This window comes from Syzygium oleosum, unplaced genomic scaffold (assembly GCF_021117445.2).
Source record: "Syzygium oleosum isolate NSW1041296 unplaced genomic scaffold, Sole_v2.1 Sole_v2.01, whole genome shotgun sequence".
Classification (NCBI taxonomy): Eukaryota; Viridiplantae; Streptophyta; class Magnoliopsida; order Myrtales; family Myrtaceae; genus Syzygium; species Syzygium oleosum.
Genome location: NW_026607485.1, coordinates 37,999,226 through 38,022,639, shown reverse-complemented (window position 1 = coordinate 38,022,639; position 23,414 = coordinate 37,999,226). Strand labels below are relative to the sequence as shown.

Below are 23,414 nucleotides of genomic sequence, written 5' to 3'. Positions count from 1 at the left end.
CCCAAAGCTCATTTGTAAAAAAGAATTTACCAAACACAATTGCATTTCCCCAAATGGCTTTCAAATGATTTTTTACCAAACACCACTTGCATTTCTCCAAGTGACTTTCACCTAAAGGTATTTGTATTCCTCCAGGTAACATTTCAAAAGCCGAATCAAACGGACCCTAAGTTTAGGGCTTTTGGCGATATAAAAAAAGTTCGAGATATTTGCGTTACAGTAGGCATAATTTGAAATTTTTTGTGATATTTGCTCAAAAGAAAAAGAAGAAGTAAGAAGGTAGATTAGATTAGATAACTTGTGGATCTAAAATAGGAAAAAGAGAAGGCACATATTCGGACCATCAAACCGGTCCGGACCCGGTGCAGAATCTAATTCGGATCCCATTCTCTAAAACCTCATTTTCCCCAAAAGCCACTTCCTCCCCTTCCTCAGCTTCGTCCCCACGCGCGCTGTCCGTCTTCCTCTGCGCCGTCTTCCTGTGCGATTCTTGGCCGCCGCCGCCCATTTCTCCCTCCGCCATGGACGACGTCGCCGAGGGGAAGAACTTCTCGTTCCCCGGCCAGGAGGAGCGGATCCTCCAGTTCTGGTCCGACATCAAGGCCTTCGACACCCAGCTGGAGCGCACCCGGGACCTCCCCGAGTACGTCTTCTACGACGGTCCCCCCTTCGCCACGGGGCTCCCCCACTACGGCCACATTCTCGCCGGCACCATCAAGGACGTCGTGACCCGGTACCAGGCCATGCGCGGCCACCACGTGACGCGGCGGTTCGGCTGGGACTGCCACGGCCTCCCCGTGGAGAGGGAGATCGATAAGAAGCTGGGGATCAGCAAGAAGGACGACGTGCTCGCGCTCGGTATCGATAAGTACAACGAGGAGTGTCGGAGTGTTGTCACCAGGTGCCTAATCTTTTGTTCTTTCCCCCTTTCTTTCTAGTGCTTGTCGGGAATTTGGAAAAAAAGAAAGTCTTTTGATGGATGTGGAAGCGGCAGTATTCATAGCTGCAAGTTCAACTCATGCATTGCTATAGATAGTGAAGTGAGTGCACCAGGCAAAATAGAAATTTATCTCCTTTTGGTTGCGTTTCGCGGAAATTTGTGCACGTGTTTGCAACTCGAGAGTTTGCTAGTTAGGAATGTCTCGTCTGAGGGATGCTGGTGATATCATTCGTCAAGAAAGAATGCGTTAATTAACCAGTTTTGAGTTTTGTTTGCTTTGTCTATATTTGGTCTGTGATGGGAAGTATTTCGGGCTTCCGGTGTACGTGTTCAAGAGCTGTGTTCTTGATCACAATGTCCTGATGTTTTTTGGGCTGGTGGGGATTTGATTACTGTGGTGTGTTCTTTTTTTCCTGTAGTTAATTTATCTGGTAGACAATTTGGAGACTGCCTTCATTATGAATTTCTGTGTGTAAATACATTTACTTGATTCATTCTTGGATTATTTGTCTTCTTATCTCATTAAATTATCTGTATTTATGGTGAAGGAATTGAGCAAATTAGTGTAAAAAATGGAAAAGCATTTATCTGAAATTAAATCGTTTATCAGGTATGTCGAGGAATGGGAGAAGATTATCACTCGAACGGGGCGGTGGATTGACTTCCGTAACGATTATAAGACTATGGACTTGAAGTTCATGGAGACTGTCTGGTGGGTCTTTGCTAAGCTCTTTGAGAAAGACCTTGTGTATAAAGGTTTCAAGGTTGGTTATTTGGAGTTTTTCTGATTTGTGTTTGTGCTTTATTAGGGTATTGGCACCTAAATTGCTAAAGTTCTATCAGAAAATGCATTAGCTACATTATATCACAGGTTCACTACTCTTATGAACACGGCAGTTCATAGATCTTTGCCGTAGACCTCTTGGCGATATTGTCGACGCGTGGCTCATAATTTGACATCTGCACTTGGTCATGCATAAACTTTTGAGTTCTTCTCAACTTTTGAAATTTGGCTCCCTTTTTCTTCGGATAAACTCTTGATTTCACTTTACATTGACAACGAGAATAGTCTCTTTAGTCGATTGTCATTTTTTTTTTTTTTCCTGATTGATGTGGTAATCTTGTTCTTAGATTGTAATTTGCTGATTTTGTGGTTTTAAAATTCTTTTGGCAGGTCATGCCATACAGCACTGGTCTGAAGACACCCCTATCAAATTTTGAAGCCGGGGATAACTATAAGGTACCTGAAAGTCTTACTTGTCTTCTGGTAATCCGCGTCTACCATTTTGTCGTTTTAAGAAGTCAGCCCTAAAATCTCTATGGTGCAATTTTTAGGCCCCTAAATGTCTGTTTGGTAAATTTCATCAGACTTTTGTTATATCAATAGCACATGCTAATTTCAATTTTTCTTCCTATTCATTTCTTTGTAAGAACAGGAGGTATCTGATCCTGAGATCATGTTGGCTTTCCCAATAGTGGGAGACTCGCACAAGGCTGCTTTTGTCGCATGGACAACAACCCCATGGACTCTTCCGAGTAATCTTGCACTTTGTGTTAACTCAAACTTTACATATGTCAAGGTTTGTGATTTCACTTATGTGCTGACCTTATATGATTGTTAGAATTTCAAATTGAGAAGTGTAGATGGCTGCTTTTGAGATACATTATCTACGGTAGATTAAGAGATCATCTGGTAGCTGATTATGACTTCTCATAAACTACTATTAGTAATCTATAGGTAATATTGTTGGTGAATTCGTTATTGGCAAGAACAGCTTACTGCCTGAAAGAGTCCCCTGTTGGCCCTTTTTTGTGGTAAGGGCAAAGGACAGAACATGCACAGCTTCCTTTCATCATAAATTCTACCCCAATGTGTCACTGATGTAGATGTTGAGTACCGAAATTGTGGGCCCTATTCTGATTGAAATTAAAATGAAACTAGTCAATACCTTGAGTTGTCATGCATAAAACTTCCCAAAAATCATGCTTAGGCTTCTTAAGCCTCATGAGTAAGAGTTGGGGATTGGCGGTAGCCATAGAAATGAGATTAAGGGAACTATATGTTATGATTGGAGTTGTCATCTTGTTTGTGACCTGTCAAGCTGTTAGTTTTAATGTTGTTTCTCTTGTTTTTTTATTTGGTTTGCCTATTGCTGTGAGCTATCTTTCTGTGGTCTCACTTTCATTGCTTTGTAATCGACTAATGTTATTGGTCCTTGAAGGAAAAATTGAAACTAGTTGTGATGATATTCTAGTGACGATCTCACTTTAACATGAGAATGCAGGTTCGAAACAAGTATTCAGGAAAGATATATGTGGTTGCTGAATCGAGGTTATCCTCCCTTCCTAGCGAATCTCAAAAACGAAAGACAACCAATGGACCTGTTGATGAAACAAAGAAGTCAAACCCTAAGAGTAAGGGGTCTGGAAGTAAAAAGGCTGAAGATGTGTCCTATGAAATCTTAGAGAAGTTCTCAGGAGCTTCCCTCGTGGGAATGAAGTGAGAACTCTTATTTATCTTTCTTGCACTACTGTTAGCTAGTTTCAAAATTTTTTGGCTGCCTTTTGAAATCAGTACCAGTATTGATGTCCTCTTGGACATGACTGTTGCAGATATGAACCATTGTTCAATTACTTCGTGGAGTTGACAGATACTGCTTTTAGAGTTGTTGCAGACAACTATGTCACTGATGACAGTGGTACAGGAATTGTTCACTGTGCTCCTGCATTTGGAGAAGATGATTATCGTGTTTGCCTTGAAAATCAAGTGATCAGTAAGGTCTGAATAAGGTTTTTTACTGCAATTTCTTGTATGATATATTTGGTTTTTTATTGCATCCAGTGAGCTCTTGGACTATGTAGGCATGGACTAGGCTACTAGCATTTTTTCAAAGCTGCCAGGAATTGCCATATCTAGTAGATAAGGGGCTAAATCTTCTTGTCTTGTTTCCATTTAAAGGACGATAGTATAGTCTGGAACAGTTTGGGCTACAATTGAGATGATGAGCAATTTGTATATTTTTCTGCTTATTCCTGATCCAATGCTGCAATTTAGTATTTGTGCACAATCTAAAAAATGTCAGATAATTTTTCAGCTAGCTTTCATAAGTAGCGCGATGAAAAGCTTCTAATGAGGCTCTCTTGTTAACTGATTGTTTATCTTTTTGGGTAGTTTGTAGTAATAGAGCTTGGCAGCTGGTTATTTCATGGTAAACAATGTAGCTGACGCAATTTTAGCAATCCTGCTTCAGGACTTACAGTGTGAGAGATGGTGGATCCGTTCTCCATTTTTCTGTATAGAAAGATGGAGCAGAGAGCTTGGTTTGTTTCGATGTTGTCAAAGGTTTATTTTTTGGATTTCCTCTTATCTCAGACGACTTTTTTCTGGGATCTATTGGCTGGAATTTTTTTGTGGTCACGTTCCTCACATTGGAAACAGTCATAATCAGATTTAGCTGATTATTTCATGGTAGACAATTAAGCAGCAACTATTTAAAAAATGCAAGAACTGATGGTTAAATTTGAGTTATAATGGAAAATTTTGGACAATTATAAATCAACATACGAATAGAGTATATACTCTAATTATTTTTGTCTGAACGCCGTGATGCTTAAGTAATAGCAGAGTATTAGCATGTTTATTACATTCCCTTTACATAAGTAACTTGGTGCTGCTGTTTGATCACAATGATTGATTGATTTGTATAGACAATTTGCAGTAAATTGCTATCTATCATTTCTCGCTATGAAAGTGAATCTAGCTGCTCTCATCATGTTGAACAGCAGGTTGGACTGGAAATTGGTTGCTTAACTGGTTTTCTGAATTGGCTCCTTTTGGTACATTGATTGTGCCACTGATCATGTGTTCTGATTATTCTCTCACCCCTTCACTTGTCTTGTTTGTCATACTCTGATTTGCTTTCCTAATATTCATTAGGATTGGTATAGATGCAGTATTTCTAGCTTATACCTATCTTTATATTGATAAAATAGTTTAGTCATTGCTTATGATGTTTGTTAGTGGCTGTGAATGTTTTACTTTGGAGCTCATCGGATAGTTTTATTCACCACCCATCCTTTTCTCATGTCACTATGTATGTTTGTTTTTTATTTTCTGTTCTATAGGGAGAGAACCTGATTGTGGCAGTTGATGATGATGGTTGTTTTACCAGTAAAATTACTGACTTTAGTGGGCGCTATGTCAAGGATGCAGATAAAGATATTATTCAAGCAGTGAAGGTAAAATGTGCTTGGACACTAATTGTCTTCCAATAAATATGCCTGAGGAATCAGTTTCATTGAACTTTACCTTGAATTATGTCTTACAACCTTATATGGCTTGTTCTCTCGCTACTAATTTTAAGTAGCACTTGTTTCCCTTAACTTGCGGTTTTTAAAATTAACATTCCACTATAGTCTTCCTTGTGTCAGAAGGATCAAATTATACGATAAGATTAAGGAATTGCGAAAAAATATATGTAAATCATAGATTGTTATTTTTCTGTTGAAATTGAGTGATTAAGCTTTAGGTAGGTATGTACTTCTTTAAGTATAATATGAAATGTCAAAATAGAAAAGTTAGCAGACTAAAATATAATAGATTTCTATGGAAATTTAATAGGTCTATACCAATCCTGTGATTTTATCAATTTGGATTGCATTCCTATCCTACCAAATAGATTCTACTTAAGAGCCGCATTGTTTTTTAGGTTACGAAGCTGCGAACCTTACTATGTTGATCATGATTTTGACAACCATACTTAAAATCTTTGCATGTTGCGTTTATTTTGTTGCAGGCCATGGGCAGACTAGTCAAGTCTGGAAGCTTCACTCATTCTTATCCTTATTGTTACAGATCTCAAACCCCTCTTATATATCGAGCTGTCCCAAGTTGGTGAGCCATACTTCTTAGCATCTTTGTTTTTTAAATCACATCTCTTTCTCGGGCTGTCTATTCATTCTAAGCTTTCTGTAGCTAAGGATGAGTACAATCCTATATGGATTGTGTTTTGAGGCATGGATTCTTCATGGAACCTTTAGTGAAATTCTGAGGCTGAAGTTGTTATTTTGTTTGCTTTATTAATAATAGGGATGATTATAAATAGAAGGAAATATTTGTTTTGTCATTTTTTTGTACTTCACGAAGTCATATATTAGTTTAATGCTTATTTGATTCTCCAAATTGCATATAGGTTCCCATGAGCATGTTAGTTATTTTGCTCTTTCCTTTTTGAAAAGTTTGAGGTGAAACTCGTTTTGTGTTCACTGCTCTTGTTTGCATTTCATCATGAGGCTCATGATATTTTTGTTTGGGCTCGACACTCCAATCACATGTCAGATTATGAGTTTAGTTTCTCAGGTGCGAGTTGAAAAATTCAAAATCAAAATTGTTGAACCTTTTGGCTTCTTTAATTTCTTTTTGGAAGGAAAGAAGGAGGGAGAAGGAAACCGGGGGGGGGGGGGTGCGTTTTCTAAATTCCTCGTTTGTTTTGTTAGGAGAAGGTTGTTAAGTGCAACTATGAATGCATAAGTATATGAAAACTTATTGTAATTGATAGTCCGTTTGATACCTCTAAAAGCTGTGTCCATTTGAATTGAAGCCTTGATGTATGCCATAATCATGAGTCAGAGCAAATCCATAGTTTAGATGCATTTCAAGGCTATATGCATTTTAAGTATGCCATTCTTTTTCAGATTAGAAATTTCTTGTAGTCTTAATTTATACATTGGCTCTTTGTTTGTCTATCTTGCTGCTCACAGTGCTTCTGTTTGTGGTCTGATTAGCTTCAATGGCTCATTGGTTGAATGTTTTCATATTAGTACTTCACTTGTAGATGTATTTTAGATCTTTGATATGTATTTGAAGAATTTATGTTGCACATTCAACTTTTCTGCCCTTATTGGGTTTTCCTGCTTCATTTGCTTTAGGTTTGTCCGGGTGGAGAATGTGAAGGAGCAGTTGTTAGAGAATAACAAACAGACTTACTGGGTTCCCGATTATGTGAAGGTTTGACAGATTTTGTTTGGCATTTTGACATTTCTTGTCACTGATTAAAAAAAAACGCATCATGTTTGTGAATTTTAGCATGTATATGTATAGATTATGTGGGTAGAGGTTTCAAGAAGTTAATCGAGGCTTTGTAAACATGGGTATCGATCCTTTCGACATTTGAAATGGACTTCTAGGCTTTCTAAACATGGTTATCAATCCTTTCGACATTTGAAATGGACTTCGTGCCTATAGAGCTAGCCATTACTGAAAAATGGTCGGTCTGAATTTCCCATTACTATTGAATTCCCTGACGACTAGCTTTTGATGAGGGACACATGGCCAAAGTGACTTAGCTGGGATTTGAAGTCTAAAGTAGGAAAGTCCTATGAAAAGTTGGTTGCTTTTGATGTTTCTGGGGTTCCTTATGCTATCGATCTCAACTTTAATGAGCTAAGAACTCTAATATTTCATATTTGTGGGCCGGACAGATTGGATACCTGTGACAGGAGATGCCTCTTATTCCTTTTATTGAGTACATGCATCACTGTGGATGTGTTTTTTTTACTTTCTATTTCATTGCAGGAAAAACGATTTCACAATTGGCTGGAAAATGCAAGGGATTGGGCTGTCAGTCGAAGCAGATTTTGGGGCACTCCTCTACCGATTTGGATTAGTGAGGATGGCGAGGAAATCATTGTCATGGACTCTATCGACAAACTTGAAAAGCTTTCTGGTGCCAAGGTTCTCTCTCTCTCTTGGTTTTATTGTCGACCTGATGGTTTGTTCTCATAGTTAGGTTCCCTCAGAGGTCCTTTTTAGTATTCATGTATCAATTTATTTGCTGTGATTTTGGGTTTGAGCTCTAATGAAAATTGTCGAGATGATCTCTGGAAGCCTTGATGACAATATTGTTGAGGAATTGGACTTTCAACATTAGTTAAATTTAAGTGCTCATGAAATATTAGGACTCTGAAACACACGTAACTCACTCACAAATGTAAAGCATATAGATGGTAGGATGTGATATGCCTCCTTGCTTACATTACTTGGTTTTGGCATTTCTCTTTGTACGTGTACCGTATTCATAGACATGTCTGTGCAGTTAGCTCTCCTCTTTGCAAGGTTTGGGCACAAGATCTTTGGATCTATACTGGACTCTTTGAGATGGAGAGTGAAAACTATTTGTCATTTATATCATTGTTCTCGCTTTATTTGCAGATTTTCGATCTACACCGACACAATATTGATCATATAACAATCCCCTCCAGTCGAGGTCCAGAGTTTGGTGTGCTTCGACGTGTACCTGACGTGAGTTAGCCAATCTTAATCTGTATTAATAGGTTTAGATTTGTTTTTATTGCTGTAAATCCCTTATTTTACTTTTTGGTTGTCGCATCTCTCTCTCTCTCTCTCTCTCTCTCTCTCTCTATATATATCTATATATATATGTTAATAAAGTGGCGCCTGGAATGCCAACCCATGTGCAAAATCACATACAGAAAAAAGAATTAAATAGGTCTAGAATAGCATTTTCTTCAAATCTCGTGATCTGTGTATAGCAAAAGCGTTCAGGCGGGCAAGATGAGATGTACACTCTTAAGGCACACTTTGACAGTGACTCGGGCACTTCCCAGGCTGATTGAGTAATGTCACTTGCCAAAAACCAAGAATCCCTTAACTTTTACAAAATGGCTCTCTGTATTATCAATGTTTTTCGTGTTTCTTTCCCTCCAAATCAACTAAAAAGTGGCCAGAGGGATCACTTTAAGTCTTCTTTGTCTTCTCTTTGCTAATGCATGTAGCCAACCAAGCTCTGAGCTCTTTTTGCACAGTCTTTGCACTTCCCAACCGAACCCTCACAAACCGACCAAACTAAAATCCAAAGTATGTCCTTGCCCTTCATAATTTGAACATGTTATATGGAAAATTTTCATATTTCTATGAGCCCCTGTGATAGCTTTTGTTGCATTACTAGGTCTTTAAGCCTGCGTTATTTCTCTGGTGCGGGTTACCGTGTTACTTCAGCATCTCATGACTAATGCTTCAGTTGGAGCAAACATTATTGGTGCTCTTTTTCCCTTCTGTGGACATGATGCTTATATGCTCAAGAAGAGTGAATTAGCGCAGCATTTGTAGCTGAAGAACATCTAGTTGATGAGTTTGCATAGAAATTCTGAAGACTCAGGCTTATGAAAGATGTTTTGTCTTGATGAAGCGTGCAAGATAGTCCATCAATCGTTATATTAAGATGATGAATTGATAAGCCGGCGGAAAAATAGGGAAAAGATGAAGAAAGGAATAAAGATAATGTTCATTAACTGCTAGCATTTTGCAAGTAGTGTAATTCCAATGCTATTAAATTCCTGTGTTGGAGGAGCAACCTAAAGTTTATATTATAATTTTGAGGTTTCACATTTAGTTATGCTTGGTGTAAAAGATCTAGCTTTGATCAGGACAGTGCCTTGAATTAAATTATTTAGAAGTTGGAGATTTGTGAGGCACGTGGTTTCTATCAAATATGCCACTAATGGTTTGGCTTGGTTGTGTAAGCAGATTCAAGAAGCTTATGGATCAAGTTTGTGGAAATGAATCACAAAGTCTTGACCTATACCTTAAAACATATCATTTCTTCTTTTGGGATATGGTAGTTCCATCTTTAGGCAAGATAGTGAGGGCCTCTGTTTCTGTTGGTTTAGTTTGCGTGCTTATCCGGACTAGGTAAAATTGAAGACGTGTATAAGCATTGGAGATTGTTCTGTAAAATCAATTTTCTCCTTGGAATGACGAACGAAATTTAATTGAGAAGGTACCAAGGGGGTACTGCCTCTATAATAATGGCTTCAAAAGGGATGCCACCCATGTACAAAATCTATGTACAAAATGACTGTTTCTAACATTTCCGACAAACTAGATGTATGAAATCAAACTTACCGAATGTTATGGTGTAAAAGAACATAAAGAAAGAGAACAGTACTCAACAGAGACATGCTTAGTAATTTCCTTAATGCTGATGTTACACTACATGGGAATAGTTGATTTGCCTTTTCTATGGCTGGGGAAGAATCAATTTTTGTGACAGGACAAGAACTTCACCGGTTTTTGTTGTTCTTGCATTGACCTGGGTTGTTTTTTCAGGTTTTCGATTGTTGGTTTGAGAGTGGATCCATGCCTTATGCTTACCTCCATTACCCATTTGAGAATGTTGAACTATTTGAGAAGAATTTTCCTGGGCATTTTGTGGCTGAAGGATTGGATCAAACTCGTGGATGGTTAGGTTCTTACTGCATATGCATTTCCTGACAACAGACTCGTATTTTTGGTTGTACAGATTGTAGCAAAATTGTACCTTCTTTGTTTGGAAAGATTACTTTACGCTCTCTTTCAGAGCTGTTAAAATGTGGTGATTTGAAGAACTGAACTGAGAAAACTGACTTGAAGGCATGATCTGCACAATTTAATCTATTATATAGATCCGGATGGATTTGTCGGAATAATTTTCAGATTTGGGGGTTTATTTGCAATTTTTTCTACTACATGGTTTTGTTGGGTATGGACTTCTGTGCTCAAGCTAAACGTTATGACTCTATCTGTCAGGTTTTACACACTTATGGTGTTGGCTACTGCATTATTTGGAAAACCTGCATTTAGGAATCTCATCTGCAATGGACTAGTTCTTGCTGAGGATGGGAAAAAGATGAGCAAGAGCTTGAAAAACTATCCTTCTCCCTTGAATGTTATAAATGATTATGGGGCCGTAAGTTTTCTTTCTTTGAATTCTTTTTATAAGATTGAAAATTCCTTCATGTGAAGGACACTATAAGTTGGGTTTTGTCTCATATCATGTATTCTGTGTCACAGGACGCATTGCGTTTATACTTGATCAATTCTCCAGTTGTGCGTGCAGAGGTTTTACGGTTCAAGAAGGAAGGGGTCTATTGTGTCGTGAGTGCACTTGCTCTAATATTACTTTTGAATTCTGAAGCATGTTTTCAAACTTGAGCTTTTTGACTTATCCTTTTATGCATTCTATATTTGTTTTACCAGGTCAAGGATGTATTTCTTCCATGGTACAATGCGTATAGATTTCTTGTCCAAAACGCAAAGAGACTTGAGGTTGAGGGGTCTGGACCATTCTTTCCTATTGATCAAGCTGCTCTCCAGAAATCTTCTAACGTACTTGACCAATGGATATACTCAGCCACTCAGAGTCTTGTTCATTTTGTCTGCCAAGAAATGGATGGATATCGACTATATACGGTCAGTTCTGCTGCTATATTGTAAAATTACTTATGCATTTAAATTTGTTTAATCGAATTAATGACTATTATGTGCTGATTACGGAACTTGTAGAAGCTCATCACTTTAGTTAATCACTACCATTCAAATAGAAGATTTTGTTTGGGTGAATGTCGCTTGACTTAACTGCAGTTAATCTGTAATGGTTTCTAGTGTTTGGCTTTAATAAGCATTTAGTGCTGGGGACATAATGCCATCTGCCAATTCTTCAGTAGCATTTAAAGTCTCGGTGATGTTGTTAATCTGCTTGTGTTGCCTGTAGAGGAGTTTGTTTTACTCAAGCACTGGCTGCATGCTCCCACACAAAGCTCACAATCATATTTAAAATATTGGTAGTCACCTCTTACAAATAAAAAAAATCTAAGAAGCCCCTTAAAATAAAAATATTTCATGGTATAGTCAAGTTCTCTTGGTTCTAACAGAAAACTAAGAGAGAGTGCCACATATTGATGTCCAACACAATTGACGCTGCTTTGTTCCCTGTTGTGCTTTTTATGAATTAGATGCATCTTGATTAAAATATCCCGTCTTGATATGTTAGGTATATTTGATACCTTGTCTGGAAAATGACTTTTGTATAAGGGTTGGTTCCCCTTTGGTCCTAGTTCAATAAGAGTATACTTTTTGCCTATCGAAAGGGAAAAAAGTATCACATCAGCCTATAGTAATCTCTTACTCTTTGTCAAAGTTCCTTTAGGTCAGCTCACTAGTCTCGCTGGAAAAAAATAAAAGATATATAACTACCCAACACAGTTTTCTCTCCTGATTTGTATTTTCTGCTTTGATCAAAGTAGTTGCATCTTAATTAATAGGCTCATGCTTAGCAAAAATTGATTGTGCCTCATAAAATATTAACAAGAATGCCTGCCCGCTACGCGCGCATGTTGGTGGCTCTCACATCATTTTATTGATGAGTGAAATATTCGTAAAAATATAAAAAGATGAGTACAAAACAAAAGGTGATAGTTCAGAAGAAAGTGAAATTTACAGATGTTATTGCGAAGGGTAAAATGGTTAATTTTGTGAGAAACCACTCCATAAAGTTCTCCCTTAATAGGTAGCATAGATAAATCTTTCTTTTGATGGTTTTTTCTTGAAACGGGTTACTTTATTGGTGGGTATTTGTGTTTTTTCCTATTAATAAAGCGAGTAAGCTCCCTTGTGTTGTGCTAAGTAACTCATAATGGTCATGATTTATCAGAGCTAATGTTAGTTAATATTCTAGCAAAGTTTTAGGAAAGTTGTAGAGAAGTAGAAAAAAAGAACCATTTGCCTGTATATTAAACTAAAAGGGTGAAATCTGAAAACTCGATGGGCTAAATTGATTAACAATACCTTGTCTTTTTTATAAGTCTGTGCCACTAATAGTTGCATGCTTTCTTTCTCACCGTCTACCTTTTGACTTTCCTTCGTGATAATTAATCTTATTAACAAATGTCAAAGCTGCTGAAGAGATGATACCATCAGCTTGAATATAGAACTTGATTAGTATACTAATCCCAAACATAGACAGACATAACTTCACTAGGAATCCAATCAAAAAACACAGGCTGTAGCGACCCATTGATCCCGAGCTTTGCCATTTGATGTGCACACCGGTTCTCTTCTCTGAAGATGTGGGTGATTTTACATTGAGCTTGCAAGTTCCAATTGGAATAACTCCCATTGCTTAGTGCATTAGCAACACATTTGTTTTTACTTTAAGTAATTGCGCTCCCTTATTAAGAGCCAACTGAAGACCCTCTTTTAAGGCCCAAACTTTCAGCAGCTACTGCTGAAGTGTGGCCTACATACCGAGAAAGCCCGCTACCCAGATTTCTTGATTATCACGCAATACACCTCCAGCCCCTGCTGCACCTATCAATCTTACAACCGCAGTATCAGTATTGAGCTTGTGCTAGCCCCTGCTGCACCTATTATTTTGTGCATCAAAGAATTCAGAAGCTCCTGATAAACAAAAGAAATGATATCATTAACAGATAAGTTGCTATAAATACTGCAGCATTACACCTAAGCCAAAGTGCCCATAAACCCATGGGGAAGATTAACTTCCTCGGGATCCAAGGATTAGCATACCCAACCTATGTCTTGACATTAGCGTGGATTGAATCCCTAAAACGAAGATCAAAGTATTCTGAAGGGGAGAAGTTGCACTGATGTCAGCCCAAATTTCTTTCGCTATGTCCAACTCTCTCACCACATGCTCAGGCATTGCCTCCTACCTTTTACATACAGGGAAAATAGTGCTAACATCCATACCTCTTCTTGCCAGAGTGGATCTTGTGGCGATGCTATTATGTGGCAATAATCAAATGGAAAATTGAATGCAATGAACATCCACTTTCTGCACCCAGCTCCAGCCTTCATCGTGCTTTCTCCCAGGATCCAAGCATTTAGCCAATTGATAAGCATCTTTCAAAGTAAAGTGCCTGTGATTAGATAAACTCCAACTAAACTCTAGTGTGTCCCCCCTCTGACTGGGACTGATAGCATCACATTTAGAATCTTGTCAGAAATGGGATAAGAGAGTCTGGAAAAGTCCCAAACTCCTGTAAAAATCCAACGGTCCTTCACCTTCAACTCCAGATCGCTGACATGCCTAGGCCCAGCTACTGGTTCCCCTGAACAACCCACACCCTGTCCAGTTGTCAAGTAGCAGGGTAGTTTCTTGTTCCTCGGTCAACAAATGTTTTAACCCCTTCTGGAAATGGTATCCTCTATTTCTAAAGCTCTCCTGACAATGGATCGTTTCATGCCTTGACTGAGTTGGTCCCTGCCATCCCTTCTAACAATGTACTTCTTCCTAATAAGGTCGGCCCACTTGGCTTTGTTTTCCAAATGGCCACCTAAACTTACCTTTACCTAGAAGGGCTATCTGTTGGCTCCTACTTTTGCATGGCCCCAAATTGCCCTTCTTCTTGCTCTTGGTTATCTATTGTCACCCTACAAGACGTACCTTCCTCTTGCCTTCAGACGAGCCCCATAGAAAATCCCTATCCATATTGTCTAGTTCATCACACACTTTGACAGGAAGCAAATTCAGGAATCGATTTATTTATGGATTTGACAAGAACAGCTTTACCTGCAGGGTATAATATACCTGCTTTCCAACCAGTGAGTTTAGTCCAAGCCTTCTGACTAACGAACTTGAAATGACGAGCACTAACATGATTTATATTGAGAGAAAGGCCTATGTATTTGCCAAGATCCTTAGAAGGAGCAATACCAAGAATTCGAGAAAGTCTGGCACAATTATCAGAGTTCCTATTTTCGGAAAAGAAGATTTTTGGTTACTGAAATTTACCTTTTGTCCAGAATAAGTGCAAATAAATAAATCGCATTTATTTTTTCATTTTTCTGCAAAGAATAAACACAAGAAAGCCAGCTCCCTTCTTGAGGGCTTCACCGGCTTCCACTTGCCATTGCGACATTCCTCTTCAATCAAATATCCAAGCATTTCCATTTCAAAGGATAAACAGGTAAAGGGAAATGGGATGCCTTGCTTTAATCCCTTACTCGGTGGGAAAGGATCAAGCATACTGCCATTCACAAGGATAGTGGTAGAAGCAGTAGTGATGCAAATTATTTATTCAACTCACGTGATCAGAATAACTATGGACGAGGTGAAAAACAGTTGCTTCGGGGAAAATGACTCTCCGCTGAGGGTTGGCCCAGGCATGGTCCAGCCAATCCTGTGCTTAGCACATATTTGCATTTGATACATTCCTCCGAAATTGAGTGCCGTTTTTCTTACCACACCACTGGCCTTTTTTTTGTCAGTTAGGTTGGTTAGATGATGCTTTTGTAAGTAGAAAATGTGCAAAAGTTATCAAAAGTGCTCATGCTTCAGCAAATTCTTAGGTTTCCAGTTCAATCTCATATACTGGCTGGTTTGGTTTGGGTAAAAGAATAGTACAGACATTGTAGTTGACAAGTGAAGTTACTATAATAAGGAGATTCTCTTTATCTGTTGACCTTATGTCCACTTGTTCGATGCTGCTGATGCTAGCGCTTGTATGCTTGGATGTTTAGCTTAAAGAGATCTCATTTTTGTTTTAAAGAGATCTATTGGAAACAGTCACAATAATCAAATTGTACTGATATGCAGTCTTCTGAGCAACTTCTTAAATGACTGTATTTTCCCCTCCTTTAAATGAAAATATTCCCCACTGTTCAGGGGAGTCAGAAGCATGCATTTATTTTATTTGGTATGCCTAGTTTTATGTTCACAGGATGTTTGTGCAGAGTTGGTATTCTTGGTCATTGTGATGTCAAAACTGATGCAGTTGTCCATCCACTCGTTGCAGGTTGTACCGTATCTCTTGAAGTTTCTTGACAACCTGACAAATATATATGTTCGCTTCAATCGCAAGAGACTAAAAGGTCGTACTGGAGATGAAGACTGCCGCACAGCTCTTTCAATGCTTTACAATGTATGTCCACTATATAGTCTGTTCTTTTCTTCGTTGTTTATCTCTTTAAAACCAGCACTATGATATTATGCTGCTTGTGTTACTGAAGTAGTGTAGTGTAGTTGGATTGGCTGCTTTTCCGGAGGGAGGGAGGGAGGGAGAGGGAGGGAGAATCATGCATGGCTCATTACTCTCGTTACTCGACTTGAGCTCAATGGATCTTGATTACTAGAGCTAGACTCGATTACTTCTAGCACTTAATGTAATCATTTGGGGAATGACTGGACTTGATTTGATTGTAAAATTTTTATAAAAGTAACGTAAATTTAGAACAGTGCAGATTATAAAAGTGCAACTACTTGATCAGGCTCGGGAGCTACTCAAATTCGATTAAGGGAGGGAGGGAGGGAGGGAGGGAGAATCATGCATGGCTCGTTACTTGACTTGAGCTCAATGGATCTTGATTACTAGAGCTAGACTCGATTACTTCTAACACTAAATGTAATCATTTGGGGAATGACCAGACTTTATTTGATTGTAAAATTTTTATAAAAGTAACGTAAATTTCGAACAGTGCGGATTGTAGAAGTGCAACTACTTGATCCGGCTCGGGAGCTACTCAAATTCAATTAAGGTATTTTTAATTTCGAGCTCGACTCAAATCAAGTACTAAATCTAACTCGCGAAGAAGCGAGCAGAGTTCAAGTAATCTATTCGCCGAGCTCAAGTAGCTTGACTTGTTACCCACCTCTCGTAGTGTCTCAGACCATCAACTATGGTGTGGCAAACAGCTGCACAAATTGTTTGCAATCACATACTCTTTAGTTTGTATTATGTGACATGCTCATGTTTACTCCCATTTGATAGATGTCTCAGTGGCTTTGCCGTTGGTCTATTTTTTTCCCTTCTAATGAGGTGTAGTTAGTTTGTGTGTGTATGTAGCTATAATATATATCATGTTTTGCTGTTCTCTAACTTTCATTTTTCGCCTATCAGGTCCTTTTAACTTCATGCAAAGTAATGGCCCCATTCACACCTTTCTTTACAGAGGTTCTTTACCAAAATATGCGAAAAGTTTGCAAAGGAGCAGAAGAAAGTGTTCATTTTTGCAAATTTCCTCAGGAAGAAGGAAAGGTAACGGAGATAGGACTGTCATAAGCATATCTTCAATATGCTATTTTTTTCGTTTTCCTTAGCCTAGCCAATCTATCATTAGAAGCCTAGCCAATCTATCATTAGAAGTAATAAAGGGCAAAGTAACCTTGTACTGGTTGTTCTCTAAATGCAAGTTATCTTCTTCCGCAGGTAGAAAGGAATAGATTAATCAATTAAATCAGGTTTATGTAGGGTTTTCGCTTGCTTGTTTCTTTTATCCTGCATGAACTCCACTGCATAGACATGTCTATTATTTTTTACAGGGATTTAAGTGTAATACTGATATAGTAGAAACTGTACGTACAAATTGATTGGGACTTAAAATTTCACATGAGAGACTTGCAATTATTTGTTCTAATATTTCTATCTTCCCTGTGCTGAGCTTTTTGGTGTTTCAAAGTATCATCTCTCTTTCCTCAAAATTCACTTTTTATTAAAAGCGAGTATGTGCACATTTGTCCTTGAATCTCACTAGCAGTTAAAATAAATATATATGCTCGATCTTTGATCCCTTTCTTAAGATCTGGCTTTGACATATAATATAATATTTCTCTTTTAAATTCTTACCCAATCCCTTCATCTCAGCGTGGTGAACGAATAGAACAAAGTGTCGCAAGAATGAAGACTATAATTGATCTTGCTCGTAATATTCGTGAGCGTCATGGCAAGCCTCTAAAAATGCCACTTAGGTTGGTTTATCACATTATCTCATAAGTGATTCTAAGGCTTCTGATCTTTCTCTCACCTTGTTCTACCTTATATAATTTAGTTTACTTGACATTTGCTGTGTTCGTGAGGACATGCAGGGAGATGATAGTGGTTCATTCGGATGTAGACTTTCTTGATGACATAGCAGGAAAACTAAAAGAGGTGAGAAACAGGGCAGTGTGATGATCTTTCTTTGTCATTGCTCATAGTATAACAGATCGTGCTAGTACGCATTTGCCTGGCCAGTCTTCATAGTCTTTTCTCTCTGTTATTTGTATATGTCTTTCGACATTTGTGAAGTTATAGCCATTTTTGAGAGGTGCTTCAATGTTCCCCATCCTTTTTAGTTGTTAGCAATCTCTTCTAAGGGTCTCTAAATGTTCCCCATCCTTGTTTAATTTGGTTAGTTACAGATTTCGGTTAAAAAATGAGTCAAATTTTCAGGAATGACCTTGCCATGATGTTTCCTGGCTACGTTTATCTTTGTGCTTATTTCAACTTTCTATTTAGCTTTCTTATAAGAGTAAATAAGGAAAATTCTCCTGTAGTGGGATTATTCCTGTGCCTGTAGGTTAATATGATTGTGAAGATTCATAGTATTTGCCGAAGTGGATATAGGTCGAACAGTGGGTGAGTTTAAAACCGCAATGACTAGTTTTTTTGTAATGGTTATTCAGTTAGCTCTGAGAATAACTTTCATAGTTTTGTTCCATTCTATAATTGACCACTTTACCTGTCTTTGGTTTACTTGGTAACAATATTCTTGCTTGCTCTAATTCAGTTGATTTGCAAATGTCTTTTGCTTTAATACATAGGGTCATGTTTTGATTCTTAGGGTCTTCATTTTGTTGCTCGATTAAATGAACCCCCTTATTTTGAATGGCAGTATTTGCTGGAAGAACTGAATGTACGATCTCTTGTCACATCAAAAGATATTTTGACATATGCCACTCTTCGTGCTGAGCCAGATTTCAGGTCTGTTGGTAGATATTTTCCTCTAGAGAATGTTAGTCATTTGTGGTTCTGAATGAACATCTCTTTATTTGTCCTCCACAGCGGATTAGGAAAGAGGCTTGGAAAGGCCATGGGAATAGTTGCTAAGGAAGTCAAAGCAATGTCGCAGGACGACATTTTGGCTTTTGAGAAATCAGGAGAACTAACCATTGCTTCACATTGTTTGAAGCGGGAGGATATTAAGGTACACACTTATATTCCTTGACTCCATTTTTCTCTGTTTCATTATTGTAAATTACATTTCTGGGCAGTATTGTAGAGGTAGAGAATTTGAAGGATCGGTGGTGGGGGAGTGAATCGTTCAAAGGGATTTCTTGCATAGATTTGCTTGATCTATAGCCAATATTTGCAGTCAGTTGCTGGGGGTTCTGAGATGGGAGATGATGTAAAGTGGACTTATATGAGCTTCCACAGGACTGAGAATATGTGGGGTTTGTGAAATTTTGCTTAGCTGTAAAATATGATGGCTAGTGCAAGGGAGGAGTAAGAAAATAATCTTGATTTTTTTTGGGGAATGAGAGAGTAAAATCTTGTTAATCACTTATTGACTCACCAAACTGAAGCTTTGGCAGCAATAAACCAATGCAGGTGCACTTGGACTTTGCTTGTACCAACAAAAGTTGCTATCCATGTTTGGTGAAACTTTATTGTGGTTGACATTTTTCAGAAGAAAGGATTTAGTTAATAAATACTGGTAGCACTGGTGAAGATACAGGCCATAACTCTTTTCATATAGTAAAACCAAACGTTTGTCAAATACAGCCTCATTCTTGAAAGTAGCTGTTTTGGCCAAGATGGGAATGGGAGTGGGAGAATGTCAATATCTTCAAATAGAGGGAATTGGGTTTACAATTCATTATTTGCAAGATTATTCCATAAATGGGTCTACACCTCTAGGTGCTCCTTAATCAATTCTTTGTTTGTCTCAAAAAATTTGGGGTAGTTATTTATCTTTTTGCTTGACATTGGATATAACAATGAAAAATGCATATCGTCTACTGGTGCTTGTTCGTTTAGATTCTGTTAGTGAGAATTTGTTTTTCGTGTTGATTATGATTTGGAACACTAATAACTGATTGCATTTACTAACATTCTCTTGTATTTTAGGTTGTTCGAGTTTTTAAATGTCCTGCTGGCAGGACTGAGAAGGAGATTGATGCATCTGGAGATGGTATACATCAGTCATGTCCTGATACTTGATCTACCAGTATTATTGTAGCTCTTATTCCTTTGTCTTTTTCACTCTTTTATTAAGGTGATGTTCTGGTCATTCTGGACTTGCGTGCGGATGAGTCATTGTTTGAGGCTGGGGTAGCTCGTGAGGTAAGAAACTGTTTTCTCCCTTTATCTGCTCTGCTGTCGATAGGATAGTTTCAGATTGGAACTAGACTTAAATTAGATGGGCGAACAAATATGAACTTTTAGCTTAGCAAGTTAGAAACGGTTTCCACCACATCTGTGAGGGACCTATTAAGTGCGGACATTGCTTGTCTTGTCTGACTGGCTAAATGGAGAGAGTGAATATCTGAAAACTGAAACTTTTACCCTTTTATAGGTGGTTAACAGAATTCAAAAGCTCCGGAAAAAGGTTGGACTCGAGCCAACTGATGTAGTGGAGGTTTACTTCAAGTCATCTGATGAAAATGAATCAGTTCTGCACCAAGTTTTAAATTCACAGGTATTGCTACTTCTATTATTGTCTGATCTGTGCAAGTAACACTGTTATACCAATCAGGAAACCTGAATTACGTCAGAGTTTGTTAAATGTTGCTTTAAAATTTAAGAAGCAGGAAGGTCTGGTTAAAGTATCCATTTGGTGGTGGTTGGGGGTGGATTCATAATTTAATTCTCCAGTCTACACTTTGTGAAGTTCTTTTAAGCAAATGTGACAATTATGCTGTCGTGGTCGTTACATGATAATTCTCAATTTTTTGACTTTTGAGACAAATATGTCAGGCAATTGCTAATATTCTATTTTGTTCTGGGTCACGATGGATTTTTCTGGATTCTGTCTTATTTTCCATAATTGCATGGAAGTTTATTTATTCTTGCGTTTAGATTTCTCGTTTTGGCAAATAATCCAGTAAAACTTAGTATTCTCTAAGCACTAGCAGAGGTTCCCTTTACTTGAATTATTTGTAATGTCAAATCGCTTGATAGTTTAGTCGTACGAGCACGAGATTAACTGAACGTTGTCTTTTTTTTCTTTTTAATTGTGAAGGAATCTTACATCAGGGAGGCAATTGGTTCTCCGTTGTTACCTTCTTCTCTGATGCCATCTGATGCTGTAAGTCAACGCTCTCAATTGCTTGACGCTCTTAATTCTTGTAGTTTCTTACTTTTACTTGTCAAACACTTGAGAGAGTAAAATGGATTATCTGGAATTTGATAATGGAGCTGTAGCAGCACTACGAAGAAACCACTCTGGACAAAGCTCTCGATTACCTTTCTTTAGTGAAGCATGACTGTTGGACAAGTGAAACGTGAAATTATAGTACTCAGAAGCAGTCTGCAGTTTTATTAAAAATCTGATTCAGAAGGGAATGAAGCCTACATTCTAAACTGAGTCCGAATATCGCATTCCTAGTTGGCACAAAACTGAAATAATTTTGGTAAAAGATAAGGGTGTCGGGTGATTGCACGTCTTTAAGGTCTTTTACTCAGTGTGCTGTGGTAATACGTTAAAAATTATCATTCTATATTATAACTGTCTGTTTTCCAGCAACAAATCATCATTATTTTCATAAGTTAGATTGGTCATTAGGTTCTCACCAGTGGCCTGCTGAGTTCCTGGATTTCTTGGTAACTTCAGCCTTCTAAATCATCACATTCACAAGATATGCCCACTTGGAAAATTCAATGAGTCACTTGTTTCGTTGATATTTCAAAAGAGATCTGGTGGAGAAATAACTTGTGGACCATAATCGATTGCAAGCACTGTGGTCAATTGATTATGTATATCTGTTTTTTTGGGTAAGGCAATTGATTATGTATCTTGTTATTACTTATCCATGACTAATCTTGTGCAAATAACAGGTCATCATAGGTGAAGATAGTTTCCGCACTACTGCTAATTTATACATTGCCATCAGTTTGACCAGACCCATGCTGGTGTGCAAGTCTGACTCTGTACTTGCATTATATGGAGGTTCTCTCTCTCTCTCTCTCTCTCTCTCTCTCTCTCTCTCTCTCTCTCTTGTGCGCGAACTCCCAAAAAAGAAAAAAGAAACCACGCACCGACACAAATGCACCCGCCAAACCTCTGCAGAGCCACATATGGCATACTTACATGAAGGTGACACACAGAAAGCCACATACTTCTGCTTCCTTCTAAGCCAACTATGCATGTATTAATTCATGAGAACTTAGAAATCAAGCAGACTTATCATTAATGAAACGAAGCTCCCTAGAATGTTTTTACTCTCTCTCTCCCTCTGAGATTAACATTCAATAATAACAGGTGACAGAAAAGCTGCCCAAGGTTTGATGACATATTTGAGGTCAAGGGACAACTTAAATCTTAAAGCTGAGTTTCAACTCGGAAATGGGGAGGTTAGTTCTATCCTAACATGGTGAACCGATATTGGTACTTTTTCACTTTTACTGAGATGACGTTTTTTCCTCTTTAAAGGAAGATTATACTTATCTAGGTTTAAATTTTCTGTTTTGGGGAATGGTGTGTGTGTGTGTGTGTGTGTGTGTGTGTGGGTGCGTGCGTGCGTGCGCGGGGGGCAATTCTTTTAGACATCTAGACTTGCGCTGCTTTTGTCGATTCTTTGTACATAAAATGTACTTATCTTGCCCTTGTATTTGAAAATTTGTACTCTCACTTTGTCTATGGTAATTTTGCAACGATCGATGCAAACGGTTTCCCTGAGAAGATCTTCCTTTTGGTTGTTTGCCTAAAAGAGCTGCTTCCATTATGCTAAGTAAAAGGTGTCATCCTTAGTACACAAGACGTAAATCCGTAGGTCTTGAGAAATCAATGTACCAAAAGTTGCAAAGAATTTCATTCTGGATTCTCAAGCACTTAATTTTAACCGATGCATGACTAGTCTTCAAGTCTTAGAACACAAATCGGATGGAGTTGAAGTTTTATTTGGGGCGACATGCTTTTCCTAAAATTTTGGTGTTTGCCTAGTTATCTTGACCTACCAGTCTGGTTATCGACTCCGGGGTGAAAAATATGCCCATGCTGATTTTTCTTTCCTAATTTTGTGCAGATTCTGGTTGACTGCATCGAGAATCAGCCTGCCGTGAGGGTGGTATTGGGAGATCATGTATTTTTGACAGTCGGCGACGATTATTTGAGTAACGAATCTTAGTTTGATATACCGCCATAGCTACTACACGGATTTTTGCCAACCTGAGCATTTCTTGCAGCCTGTTATAGTCAAAATGTCCCTGACCAACGAGCATTAATTTGTTAAAAAAACATTTGAAGTGTCTCAGTGATGTTGCCTTTATTAATTTTTGCAGTTCCCTGTTCGTAATTGTAAGGTCTCTCCCTTCTTATCTCTGGAATCTTCCCCTCACTTCAATGCCATTATACGAAGAGACTGACTGGTTTAATCACAGAAGAAACAACAGCTTTACAGAGCTGCAAGTAAGATGGATGAATCTTCAGAGATGTTACTCCTTTTTGGACCCGATTGGGATTTTCTGTTGGAATGATGCGTCATTGATTTATGTCGAGCTTGGTACGGCGGAAAGGAATGGAATGGAATTGGACGATTCATTTATTTGGTTGTATGAGAATGGAGTGGAATGAAATTTCTGCAAATCAAATTTTTAATTCGTTAATAGACCTGCATTTAATAAAATACGTACTTTTTTTATACTAGGTATCAGTTAGAAACCTTCTCAATTACTAAATAGCCTTTCGTCTAACCATGTC

General features: G+C 38.1%; 1 protein-coding gene across 1 annotated transcript; it reads left to right on the top strand.

Moving 5' to 3' along the window:
• The first annotated feature begins 438 nt into the window (after window positions 1–438).
• LOC130138740 (isoleucine--tRNA ligase, cytoplasmic) lies at window positions 439–22,965 on the top strand. The gene is made up of 28 exons (XM_056313735.1): window positions 439–901; window positions 1,551–1,704; window positions 2,115–2,180; window positions 2,377–2,520; window positions 3,226–3,440; window positions 3,554–3,719; window positions 5,066–5,179; window positions 5,737–5,834; window positions 6,869–6,947; window positions 7,515–7,673; window positions 8,151–8,240; window positions 10,068–10,201; window positions 10,527–10,686; window positions 10,791–10,874; window positions 10,977–11,189; window positions 15,536–15,661; window positions 16,637–16,774; window positions 17,381–17,484; window positions 17,602–17,665; window positions 18,390–18,478; window positions 18,560–18,701; window positions 19,625–19,688; window positions 19,773–19,840; window positions 20,073–20,195; window positions 20,739–20,804; window positions 21,554–21,665; window positions 21,978–22,069; window positions 22,741–22,965. Exons 1-28 carry the CDS (start codon window positions 522–524, stop codon window positions 22,840–22,842), a joined length of 3,546 nt encoding a protein of 1,181 aa, XP_056169710.1. The 5' UTR covers window positions 439–521; the 3' UTR covers window positions 22,843–22,965.
• The last annotated feature ends 449 nt before the right edge of the window (window positions 22,966–23,414 follow it).

What these genes read in the sequence shown, in the direction of transcription:
- LOC130138740 (XM_056313735.1), top strand. Translation starts at nt 522, where the DNA reads ATGGACGACGTCGCCGAGGGGAAGAACTTCTCGTTCCCCGGCCAGGAG. An exon ending in CTCTTTCAATGCTTTACAAT is followed by an intron (nt 15,662 to 16,636) that starts GTATGTCCACTA and finishes TTCGCCTATCAG; the next exon opens with GTCCTTTTAACTTCATGCAA. An exon ending in TAGCAGGAAAACTAAAAGAG is followed by an intron (nt 17,666 to 18,389) that starts GTGAGAAACAGG and finishes TTTGAATGGCAG; the next exon opens with TATTTGCTGGAAGAACTGAA.